At 55.2% G+C, this 12,748-nt stretch overlaps 1 protein-coding gene across 3 annotated transcripts in view; it reads left to right on the forward strand.

The window, feature by feature from the left end:
- Positions 1–1,136: 1,136 nt before the first annotated feature.
- Positions 1,137–12,748, forward strand: part of IQCE (IQ motif containing E) — a 40,241-nt gene continuing 28,629 nt past the window's right edge. For 2 of the 3 annotated variants that reach the window (XM_057695854.1, XM_057695853.1), the window contains exons 1-6: positions 1,137–1,295; positions 6,135–6,182; positions 7,203–7,248; positions 9,553–9,681; positions 10,537–10,671; positions 11,546–11,616. In XM_057695854.1, the coding sequence (XP_057551837.1) occupies positions 1,260–1,295; positions 6,135–6,182; positions 7,203–7,248; positions 9,553–9,681; positions 10,537–10,671; positions 11,546–11,616 (465 nt within the window). In that variant the 5' untranslated portion in view covers positions 1,137–1,259. Of the gene's footprint in view, positions 1,296–1,335; positions 1,427–6,134; positions 6,183–7,202; positions 7,249–9,550; positions 9,682–10,536; positions 10,672–11,545; positions 11,617–12,748 lie in introns of those variants that run through there. The other variant, XM_057695852.1, reaches the window with a different exon arrangement.

Consider the following 12,748-nt stretch of genomic DNA (forward strand, 5'->3'; position numbering starts at 1 on the left):
TTTGCCATTTAAAGTAGCATTCAAGTCGCTGGGCCCGCGGCCGAGCGTTACCTGGTAACTGCTGCTTGTTGAGGTGCTTCCCACGTGCCAGGCACCATGCTGAATTTTATTTGTTTTCTCCTTCAGTGCCAGCGAAAGTCCTGAAACAGTCTCCACTTCGCAGACAAGGAGCCGACGGTGAAACTACTGAACCCGGGCTCCGGACCGCTAACCACGTGTGGGGGCAGCCTCCCACCGCCGTGGGGCTCACCCCCTTTGATGGACAGATGAGGAAACTGAGGAAAAGGGGGTCACGGACTCGTAAGAGGAGGTGGTGTGGGAAGTAGGACAGGAGTAACCTGCCAGGCACTCCTCCCACTACACCGCGCCGCGCCGAGGGGGGCTCATTCATTTGTCCACCTCGAGAGTGAACCAGCCCTGTCACACTGCGCGCACCCCGGCGCCGGCGACTGCATCCGCATCTTAGAGGTACTGAGGCCTCTGCTCCTCACCACAACGCTTTCCTCCAGTTTACATTTGAGGACGCAGCCCAGAGAGGTCACGGCTTGCTGGGCACCAAATACCTATGGATGGAGCACCTGCTGTGTGCCAGACCCTGCTCCAAAGGACGGAGATACAGCCGTGAACAAAACACAGCCCCGCCGCAAGGAGCTTACGTTCTAGACACGATAATAAAGGCCAGGAGGATGGAAGATGACCGCGGGGCGGGGGGACAGAGCGGATGCCCTTGGAGGCCTGCACGAAGAGAAAGCGCAGGTTATACTCGCTAATAACTTAAATGGGCTTTGCAGCCCGACGCGCCTGAAGATTGCACGGTGCACACTGAACACAGCGAGGGAAGACTCTGGTTCGTTACTGCCCTGGGCCACATCACCAGCCTCGAGCCTGAGGCTCCGCGATCAGGAGGAGGGTTCTCTGGACGCCAGGCGTTCAGAGCTGAGCGCCCGTGCACGCCGCGCGAGCCCGCTGTCCCTTCCCTCGGGGGCCTGGTAGCGGCGTCTTAACGCCCGGCTCTGGGCACCCGCGCGCGGGCGCGCCGTGCAGCCTCGGCGGCGGCCGCGCCGTCCCAGCCCCGCCCCGCGCCCCGCCCCGGACTCCGGGCGCGCCGCCGGTCGGCCCGCGGCTGTCCCCGAGCGCGCGTCCGGTCGGCCCGGCCCGCGCGGGGAGGGGCACATCCGGGGCCCGGCGGGCCGGCGCGGTCGCCACGGCAGCGGGGTCGCGGCGGGCAGCCCCCGGAAGCGCACGGCCGCGCCGCCGCCATGTCGCTGGGCGCCGGGGAGCCGGCCTCGGAGACGGTGAGCGCGGGGGGCGGGGCGCGGGGGGCGCGGGCGCCGCCGGCAGGGTTGTGACCGCACAGGAGCGGGCCGCCCCCGGGACGCGCTCGCCGACGCTGCGCGCTGGCCGCTCGGGGGACGGGGCTCGCTGCGTGAGTGCCCGCCCGCGCGCGCCTGCGGGGCGGGACGCGGTCAGCCGGGGTGCGGGGATGCCGGGATGCGGGGGTGCCGCGGTGCGGGGATGCCGGGGGCGGCGGGGATGCCGGGGTGCGGGCAGGGGGGACGGCCGGGGAGGCCGCGCCGCGCAGCCGCCGCGTCCCGGTGACGCCCGGGGGGAGGCGGGTCTGAGCTGGGCGCCGCCGCGGCCCGCGGGGACAGGGGTCCCGAGGCGGAGCAGCGCCGCGGCCCCGGGCCTGCAAGCGGGCCGGCTGGGGCGCCGTCGGGGGGCCGCGCGTGGGTGGGAGGGGGCCCGGCTCCGGGCGCGGAGGGCCTTGCGGGCCGCGCGCGGCGCGTGCGTCTCCTCGGGCCGCGGTGGGGAGGCCGCGCGGCAGGGCCGCAGCCCGCGGGCGCTTGGCTCGCTGTGCTTCCTCCTCCCGGAGGTGGCAGGACCCCGCCGGGGCTGCCGAGGTGTGCTCACCGGGCCCCGCCTCGCCTTGAAAGGTCTGCCTGTCCACGCTGGCCTCAGTCACCGCTCCTTCAGCTTTAAAAGCTCACTTCTCATGTTGTGATTATGAAAGGTCTTCGTGCCCGGTAGAGAAAACCGACCGCCCGTGATCTAACTGCCTACAGAAAACCATGCTTAACGTTTGGTGTATTTCCTTGTGATCTTTTTTAAATGTCTTTTTTTTTTTGTCCATATGGTTTTAACAAGTTGAGATCATATTTATATTGTCTTGTAACATTCACCGCTTAATTTACTGCATCTTCCCCATCCACACATTTTCAAAAACATGATTTTTAAAACTCTATGTATATGTATAGCTGAATCATTTTGCTGTATATCTAAAGCTAACACAATGTTGTAAATCACGTAGACTTCAATTTTTTAAAAAAAGAAATACATCAGAGAAAGACAAATATGGTATGAACTCATATATGGAATCTAAAAAAGCTGAACTCTTGACAGCAAGGATTTACTGTACAGCACAGGGAACTATATTCAGTATCTTGTAATAACCTATGATGGAAAAGAATCTGGAAAAATATATATGTAATATAATTGAATCACTTTACCGTATACCTGAAACTAACAAAATATTGTAAATCAACTATACTTCAACCAAAAAAAAAAATTTTTTTTAAACTCTCAATTTGGGAATTCCCTGGCAGTTCAGTGGTCCTGGGCTTCCGCTGCAGGGGTCACAGGTTTGATCCCTGGTCAGGGAACTAAGATCTCACATGCAATGTGGCATGGCCTAGATAAATAAATAAATAAATACATATCTCGACAGTTATTACTCATGCAAAACTGGAAAGATAATATTTTTAAAAAGTAAAAAAAATAAAAACTCTAATAGGTTACCCCTATTTTAACACCCCATTTCCTTGCTTTTACTCTTGTTTTCATGTTTGTGCTGTTAGGACCAATGCTGCTGTAAAATGTTCTTACACATAGAAGCATTTGTTAAGCCCTTTATACATGCCAGGCTCTGAGGACACAAAGACAAGCCAAGCCCCAGCGCCTTGGTCTCTAGGAAGTCAGTCTGTGGAAGGGACTGGGGCAGGGCTCTCTGGGCACTTAGGAGACTCGCGGCCTTGGCCCAGGCTAACTGGTGTTTTCTCTGCTGAGCTTATTTTGAAGGCTGGCTTCCTGGGATCTGCTGTTGCGTCAGGGTAGTTTATCATTTGGCCAGGGTTTGGTGAGCAGTTGTGCGGAAGCCCTAGCACCACGGGGGCTTGCGCCCTTTGGGTGATGTGGGTGCAGCGTGGGGGCCGTTTCTAATCTGCCCAAGCCTGCTCTGAGCAGGGCACTCCAGTGCTTGCTGGCCCTCGGCATCGGCTGGACCTCAGGAAGGCGCCCTGGGCTCTTCAGCTTCAGGGGGGCTCTGCGTGTGAGCTCTCGGCTGCTGTGACCGTGGAGCTGGGAGCCTCAAGATCGGTCCCCACGTTGTCTTCAACCTGGCAATGGGATCAGGGAGGGGTGGTGTTCTCCACTCTCTGGCACAAATACAGTCAGTCCCATCGGCACAGCTGCCATCCTGCCTCTCCCCTCGGGAAGGACCTCTGGGCCACTGCATAGCAGGGACAGCACAGTGTTTCCCTGGAGTGACACTCCTTCTGGACCTGCCCCTCCCTGCATGGAACCTCTGCCCTGTAAGCCCAGGGGAGGTCTGAGCCTGCCGCCTCTGGGGCAGAGCCTACACCCTACTTCTGGGAGCTGGGGGGAGGGGATCCACCACCACCCCTGTGGTCCTGGAGGCACCAGCCTGGAGGAGAGCTCTCTGGAATCACTTCTGGCAAATGGAGCCGGGGAGCTGAGGGGTGCCCCGGGCTCTCGAGGTTCTTCCCGGGGTTTAGTAGATTTTCTTGAATGAATCTTCCTCCATTGCAGTGTGCTCTTAGGTCAGTTTCCAGAAACTTCAAAAGATGGATTGTTCGTGGCTTCTTCTGTTAAATGGTCGTTTGTGGAGAAGAGGGCCTTCCACTCTCCTCACCCCAGCATTCTGGAAGATGCTTCCTAGATGAGTGCATTCCTTCCCCACATTTGCCGTGTACTGCATCCCTGTGTGTTCCTGCATCTCTCTCTCTCTCTCTCTCTCTATTGGGACACTATGTCTTTTTTCCTCAGTGTTTTAATTAATATACGCGTATATTTAATGCTTTAAAAATCCTGGTAGGAGCGGTGTCCTTGTCGATGAGGACGCTGAGGTGCAGAGGGGTCCGTGGTGTGGCCAGCATCACACCGCTGGCATGGTGCCACGTTGCCCCCCCAGGCCTCTGGGATCCCCTCAGTGGACTGCCTGCCAGCCGCCGCCCCGCAGGTTCCTGACATACGTGCATGAATGCGATCTCATGTAGGAATACAGCGCAGCTGACATGGAAGGAAGAATGAATTGGCTGTTAACACGTTCTTGTTTTTTTAATACCATGTATGGTTCATTCTGCTGATTTAAGGAGTGGACCTTGGGCTGCTCCATGATTTCAGATACTTACTATTGATGTATTTTGCTTGTTTCATTGTTTCTGAGGGGCAGGATGGAGAGTAGCAGAGTTCGAGGGGGGCTGCCTGGGGGGAAGGGATGCTGTCGGGGGGCCCACCTTTGAGACAGAGACCACTTTGTTTTGTTCACCACAACATACCTTCATTCCCATGTTGAAATTTTTAGGTCCTTAAAAAGTTCTCAAGATTTTATTCAGAACAAAGAATAGTGACAAGTGTTCACAAAGGAAAGTTTTGCTGCTTTTCTATACGGTTCGTGGCTGGCGGTGTAGTCTCCTCTGTGAAGCCAGGAGACTAAACCTCGGCCACCACCTCCCTCTCCCCATCTCCCGCCTCATAGGTGTACCAGATCCCTGCCTTCCCTGCCTCCACCTTGCACATCATTTCCATACACTTTGTTAAATGAAGACTTTTCTCTATAACTGTCGGGTGCTATTTATACCTTAAAATGTCACCTGTTTAATGGCATCCACAAATCTAACTCGGGCTGATTTTTAAACACTCCTATTTATTTGGAATGTACTACCTTTCTCTCACCCCCACATCCCGTCACTGAGTGCCTTTGACCTGCACCCTCCTGTGTAAGAGGAGCACACCGCAAGTGTGCCTGAGCGTCACGGCTGCCCCGTCCGTGTGACTCTGCGGCCGTACTTCTAGTAAAAGTTCAAGCTGCTAGCGGAATTACTGCTACTGTACTGGTAGTTAAGCTTGTAGACAATAGTGTGCTTTCCAGAATGCGGTCATGTCTCACTGCAGCTCTCCGTGGACTCAACTGTACTGCAGACAGCTCGCTGAAATGTAACAACACTGCCACCCGGACATGGCATTATTGGTTCATCATAGGGGCGTTCAGTGCTGTCTTCAGGATCAGCATTTTAAGTCAACTGACCAGTATGATGAAGGGATTTCAAAAATTGTTCTGCTTTCTCTTTTTAGGATTTAAACCTGAGTGTGTTAACACAGACATGTCATTCTCCTGGGAAAGTTCCCTTTTCTCCTTGACCTGCTAGTACTGGTGTTAGCACAGGTTTTGTTCCACTCCCTGGGCCAGGGCAGGTCACTGCACTCAGAAGGCAGGAGCCCCTGTACACCCAGAGAACGCGCGTGCTGAGGACGCGTGAGTGACGTGGATTTGTTCTCGCCAGGATGCAGTCACAGCTTCCTTCTGCTTCGACGCAAAGCTGAAATGCTTTCATCAAAAACCGTTCACTGGGGGAGGGATAAATTAGGAGTAAGAGATTAACAGACACCCGCTACTCTATAGCAAATGGAGAAACAACAAGGGTTTATGGTGTGGCACAGGGAACTTTATTCGACATGTTGTAATAGCCTAAAATGGAAAGGATCTGAAATATATATGCATGTAACTGAATCACTTTGCTGTACACCTGAAACTAAACTCACACAGTATTGTAAACCAACTATACTTCAATTAAATTAAGAAAGGAAAAGAAAAAGAACCGTTTGTCGAGTCTGTGGAGATGGTGTTGCTAGACTGACAGGCCGGGAGCAGCCCTGCCAGCAGTTTGTTTTGCGTCCCCACCGGTTCCTTTGGATGCACTGGGACACACTGGCTGCCGCGCTCTGGGTGCTGTGGGTCCATGTTCTGAGTTGGATCCGGGGGTTCTGCCGCTCTGTTGGGGTGACTGTGGAGCCAAGCTGGTGCCTGGAGCTTTCACTGTTTGCGTCTCTTTCTCCAGGGAGATGACAGTCTGTCTGCAATCACCTTTGACTCTGACTCTGAGACGGTGAGTGCAAGGGAGGCTTGGCCACGAGGACGGGGGGCTGGCATTTCCCTTTCCCCCTTTACTCACACCTCAGCCTCACACATGGCCTCCCCGCAGGTGCAGTGTTGAGGGCCGATGACAGATTCCAAATGCTGTTGACATTTGAAAGATTCCAAGCCCTCGGTTGGATTTTAATAACTGAGGTTATAATTTGAAGACTTTTACCCAGAAGTTAGTCTTGAGCAGGGTACATTTGAGGCTAGTGACAGTTCCTATCCTGCGTCTGGTTTGGGCCTGCGTTCCCCCCCACCCAGCTCCCACCCCCAGACCCTCAGCCCTGACACTTGAGGGGAGGGAACAGAGCTCGGCCGTGTAGTCGGAGGCTGAGGTGTGAGAGAGGGGACCTTTGCAGCCACGTCTCCCAGCAGGTAAATTCCAGCCTAACCACAGCAGTAGCCCTGAGGGCAGCGCTGAGGACTCTAGGGCAGCATCCCCGTCCAGACCCCTGCAGAGCCGAGAGGGCTCCCTCCTCGCTACAGAGGACACAACCCGAGTGCTCCCGGGAGGAGGGAAACGAGCCACTCTTGGGGAGGGGTGGGGTGGCGGCCTCAGCCTGCATGGAGCCGTTCCGTGTCCCCCCCCGCCGGCCCAAGAAGCACGCTGCGTTCTCTGTCCTGCAGGAGGCAGCTGGGGGAGAGGGTGTGGAAGGGCCCCGGGCTGGGCCAGGCCCGCTGCACCTCCGCCTCTGCCTCCTCCTCAGGTTTCATCTTGCCGAGTCCCCGCCGCGGACCGTCACCCGCCAGTACTCCCGGGTTCGAGAGGGCACACCTTGTCCCTGCTGCAGGCGCTGGCGCCTCCGCCTGGGCTGCTGCGCGTGTGTCTGGGGCACCTCCCTGTGCCCGGTGCTTCCTTTGCCGGACTCTGCTCTGGCGGGTGACTCCACCGCCCCCGCCTGCTCTGAACACACCGGCGCTCCCTGGCCGGGACCCTTTGGGCTGCTCGGCAAGCCTCAACCTGCTTTCCGTCGTTTCTTTCTTTCAGAAAGCAAAAAGGAAAAGTTTCCACAAACCTCCACCCACGTCACCAAGTAAGTCTGACCAGGCCCCGTCCCTCACATTTCCACACGTTAACTCAGAAAGTGGCTCTTCCCAGTGCCCTGGGAGAGAGGCCAGCAGTGTCTTCTTCTCTGAATACTTAGGGTCGGTGATGCACGACTTGGCTGCGTTTCGTGTTGGGACCGTGGGCGCTCGCTCCTGGGGTCACCGCGCCCCCGCAGGCGTCCCAGTGGGAGGAGGCCCAGCGAGGGCCAAGGTCCTGAGCTGTCACTGTCCCGTTGAGCCCCCCCCGCCCCCCAACACAGTGCCCTTTGTGTTCTCTTTCTCAAGTCACCTCGCTCTTCCCAGTGCTGCCAGAGTGAAGAAGACGCAGGGTTTGTCCCTCGAGACACAAAGCTGTTCATCCGGGCACTATGCTGGAGTTTGTCTTTGTGACAAACCAAGTCTGGGTTGGCTTCCTCTTGCCGCCTGCAAGCCTGTGGCCTTGCCTTTATCATCTGTGTGTGTGTGTGTGCGTGTGTACTCACGTTCCTCATATACACATGTAGTTCACACATGCTGCCCCACGGATGACACCCTCAGAGAATACAGGTGAACTTTCATGTTAGCCCAGGAAAATGTGCTTAGAAAGATAAGTTCCTGCAGAGAGCAGAAAGCGTGTTTTATCTGCAGATACACGTGCGCGTTAGAAAGAAGCCGTCAACAATGTGGATTCTGAATGTTCTGACTCTCCTCCCGTGGAGAAAGTTGAGAACTGATCTAAAGTGAAAGTGTGGGTACTTGTGTTTCACACCTTCTTTTCTCAGATCATTTTGTTTAAAGCCTTCTTGTCTAGGAAGCACCTACAGTAGATGTGAGATGTCTTTCCTCATTCCTACTGGAAGTCAAGCCGTCCGATCACTTTTACCTTGATTTCTGTGAAGGTCAGAGTTGTGTTTCACAGAGTTTAGGGTGGGAACCCCAAAAGAGGCGTGCTGTCGCTCTGTCCCGCCGTGCTCTCTCTGAGCCGTGCGGGCGCCTGTCCTGGCACCAGCGCTCGTCCCAGGTGCCTTGCTCAGCCAGCACGACACCACGACGCCCGGACCCCCCATCCCCCGCCCCTAACACTCCTGTAATAGGTGGGCGCCTGTCTGAATTTCTGGGGTGTGAAGCAGGAGTCATGCCTGTCCTGTTCACTTCTCAGACGTCTCTTCCCCGCCCAGTCCAGGGCCAGGTGGGTTTGTAGTTCCCCGTGTTCTGAGATGTTCAGTCCCCACAGCTCCGAGGAAGGCAGGGCCGGCGGTGAGGTGTCTGGTCCTCCCGTGCTCACTGTGTTTAAGGCAGCGCCACCCGCCGGCAGATTTCCACCTCCTGCTGCATTTTTTTCTTCTTCCTTCCCAGCTTTATCCATAGGCGTACATGTTGTGGAATTCTTACTGTCTGTTGATAAATCCCATACATTTAGGAGGGAAACGTTTGTGGGTTTTTTCTGATCACTAATTTACTGTCATAAATGAGCATTTAAATGCACGTTTAAAGTTTGGAAAGCCTTCCACATATCCTGGAAGTGGAGCACAGCGGTCCTGGGTGAGTGGAAATGCCTCCGCGCCCACCGTGTCTTTACTCCCTCATCCTAAATAATAATGGGAAGTTTTCTGTAAATTCTGAAGCCATGGAAAAATCTTAGAAGTTTTAAAAATTAAATGTATTGGATTTAGAATCTCAGGCCCTTCTCCAGATATAAATTTCTTTGGTATTCAAGGAATATAAGCTTGTTTCATGACGAACTGGGTTTTGCATACGTTTGCATAATCTCCATATTATGCAAAATTAAAGAGGTAAAATTCCAGATTAAGATATAATTTTAAAAACGTTCCCTCGTTTTGATGACAAAATCAAAAATGCCCTGGAAAAGTATATTTTTTCTCATCTCTTTTGCCATTTTGTGTATCAAGTTCTAAAGATTATTACTTGCGCAGTGTGTTGATAGCAACATGAAAAAATATTTACTGTGTTAAGTATAAAGGATACAGAAGTGTGTGTTCACTGTGACTGCAACTATGTAAAAACACACATGCATCTGAAAAAATCAAATGGGAAATTAAGTAATGTAATACTGGTAGAATTTTAGATTCATATTTTAAAATAAATTTCCCGATATTTCTTTATAATAAAATTTAAATGACAAACATAAGTGTATATAGATATCACAACTACATTCCTTATTTTTGTCAGAATGTGTTCCTCGGGGGTCGTCTGTCCGCTGAATATTTTGCTTTATCATTTTTGTCTCTGAAGCACGTGTGTTGGGGGGCACTGATACTCCACGCCTCTAAAACCCTGCCTTGGCTTTTTAGAGTCACCTTATCACTCTAAGCCGAGAAAAGTGGCCTCCTGGAGATCTCTGAGGACGGCGGGGAGCGTGCCTCTCGGGAGCCGGATGTCCTTAACCCCCCAGAAGCTGTGGCTGGGCAGCTCAAAGCAAGGTACGTGGACGCCCTGGAGAAACCCTCCTACTCAAGAGGAGCGTCTAGAAATCGCGGGTGGGGACTCGATGCAGAGCTTTATTTTTCACTTTTTTATTTTTTTAATTTTTTTATAAATTTATTTTATTGGCTGCGTTGGGTCTTCATTGCTGCACTCGGGCTTTCTCTAGTTGATGCGAGCGGGTGCTACTCTTCATTGTGGTGCGCGGGCTCCTCACTGTAGTGGTTTCTCTTATTGCGGAGCACATGCTCTACGCGTGTGGGCTTCAATAGTTGCGGCACGTGGACTCAATAGTTGTGGTGCACGGGCTCCAGACCACAGGCTCAATCGTTGTGGCGCAGGGGCTTTGTTGCTCCGCAGCATGTGGAATCTTCCCAGGGCAGGGCTCGAACCCGTGTCCCCTGCATTGGCAGGCAGATTCTTAACCACTGTGCCACCTAGGAAGTCCCGTAGAGCTTTTAATACGCCTCGTTTGAATGACAGTATTTTTAATCTTCTCAAAGACGTGGCGCTCCCGGCTGGCAGGCACGTGGGGTGTGGCGGCGGCCGGTCGCCTCGGGCGGGTGCTGCGGGCCGTGGTGTGCTGGGACCGCTCCTGCTGGCCGAGGCGCTGCGTGAGCTGGCCTCTGGCACAGCGGCAGCTTGAAACGGGGTGTGCTGGGCACACGCGCCCCACCCACGTGGGCAGGTGCTACAGATCAGGCGTCGCTTACCCTGTGGGCCGGTGGCTGGGCGTTTCTCACAACACTGGTCTCCTCAAGCTTTCTTCCACCCTGAAGACTGGGTGTAGAGGCAGCGCCTCCCGTTGTGTCTGCTTGTACCTGTCGTGTTAAATCCATGCACGTCCACCCCAGGAAGTCTGACCCCCGCTTTGAAGTCAGACCTCACCTTGGAGCGTGCGTGGACCAGCCCCCCCAGCAGCACCCCCGACTACCTGGCCGAAGCTGTGAGAATGAAGAGGGCAAACCTCAGGCGTCCTGCCCGCCACGGTGAGCACGCGGATGGTGACATGGCCGCGACGGCGGAGGAGCCGCGCGGAGGGGCGGGGGCATTGGAGGGTGTGCCCGGACCAAGTGAGACCCGGGGCTCCACCCGTAGGAGGCCGCAGAGTGCCCTGAGGACAGTGACCCCTGAACGTCCATCCTGCCCTCCTAGAGAGTGGCCGTCCTGACGTGGACAGAGGCATCGTCCCAGGCCTCCATGGTGCCTACCTCCCTAAGCTTAGAATCGTATTTAAACGTGTCGTGTAAACAATTTTAGAAATGAAAACTGCAAGGGTAATAAAAAAGTCCAGATCTCACCAAAAAAAAAGAAAACGGTCCGTTTTCGTGTCTCTGTCTTCCTGTGTGATCATGATCCATGTGCTTCCTCCCCCAGCCTTCCTGCTTTCCTTGTTGGCCCCGTGGGAAGCGCAGGAAAGCCTTCTCCCGGTGACAGGGCGGTCACCTTGCCGCCCTGCTGGCTGGCAGTTCTGTTTCAGGCTTGCGTGTTTTAGGGTCCTGACCCACTAGGGATCACCTAGAAACGGAACGCACTGTACACGGTACCGACCGCCCCTTAGACATTGGCCGGGGACCACGTGTGTTTTCATTTGTCTTTTTGTTTGTTTGCTGTTTAAAGTCTAAACACGTGACTTCTCCTTTTCACTCTCTCCATTAATCCTTTTCATATAGTTAAGTCCTGTGTTCACATCTTTTAGTTTTTTCTTGCTGCTGCTTTCTATATCAATACCAGTTTTGGTTTCCTTACTTCTGGGGAAAGAAGGAAAAAAAAAAGATAATGTTATGAACCTCCAGGTTTCCCTTAAGGTATAGCCACCACTATTCAGGCAGATTTTTCAGAGGGCTGTGTGTCTCCCTGCAGGTTATGTTCCTGGGACCCCTGTCTACAGAGAGAAGGAGGACATGTATGACGAGATCATGGAGCTGAAGAAGGTAGGGCTTCCCTCTGTTCTCTGCTGGCTTCAAGCGGGGAGAGTCCATGGTAACGTGGCTGGGAGTCACACCTGTGCTGGGGTGCGTCCCGTGGGAGGAACGGGCTGTGGAGGGACACCTGAGTGTACACCCCGGCCTGGTGCCCCAGCAGCTGGGCGACGCTGGCTCCCGGCGGGCCTCGTGCCTGCGGGAGCCCCGTGCTTTGCTCCTGCAGCCCCCGTGCTTTGCTCCTGCAGCCCCCACAGAGGACAGCGCTGGGTGGGGGCGGGGAGGCTGGATTAACTCGAGTCCCTCTGCGCCCGGAGACGCGGTCTCATGGTAAGGCCTTTGGTGTCAGTGTTATCAGTTACCTCCCACTTGCGTAATTCTTTGGTGTTAACGGCATCTCGCAGGCCCGACCTCAGCTGATCTCTACAGGCGCCCCGTGAGATAGGTGGTGGCCTTGAGACTCAGGTTAGTGTGTATCCAGGGTTCACCAAGAGCGGGATGAGGATTTCCATCAAGGTCACCCGCCTCCACCCGCTAAGCACAGGCTGCAGTGCCGTCGATGACGTCGCCCTCACCCTGCCTGGCACCGCTGCGCCACGCCCCACACCCGTCTCTAGCGGCCACCATGCGCTTGTGCCCCTGGAAGAACGCCTGGGGTTCCTTCCCTTCCGTAACGTTGGTCTGTTCACAGACCTGCCGTCCCCACCCCGTCACCCCACCCCTAGCCCCACCGCCGCCAGTCCGGAGGGCTGTGATCACCAGAGGTTAAGCGGGGTGCCGGCAGCCAGGGTGCCCAGAGCACGGGAGGAGTCTAGACGCCATCGCACCCGAGGGCCCCGGGCGAGGCCCGGGGACGGGACCCAGACGTCCCCGTCCTGAGGGGGGTGAGGCGGACGCTGGGTGCCGCAGGGAGGGCCCCGTCCTGGTGGGGAGCCCGCGCCGTCCAGCCCCGAGGGCGCTGAGTGGTCGCCGCCGCCGCAGCAGCCGGGAGGGGCCGCGTGGGGCTAGAAAGGGGTCTCTGGGGAAAACCATGCTGACTTTACTCCAGTGACATAAGCCGAGGCCTCTCTTCAGAGAGGAGAGTCCCACCTTCTAGCCTGTGGCTCCGGCAGCTGGAGCATCAGGGTAGATTTTCTGGGCAGAT

This window comes from Hippopotamus amphibius, chromosome 9, assembly GCF_030028045.1.
Source record: "Hippopotamus amphibius kiboko isolate mHipAmp2 chromosome 9, mHipAmp2.hap2, whole genome shotgun sequence".
NCBI lineage: Eukaryota > Metazoa > Chordata > Mammalia > Artiodactyla > Hippopotamidae > Hippopotamus > Hippopotamus amphibius.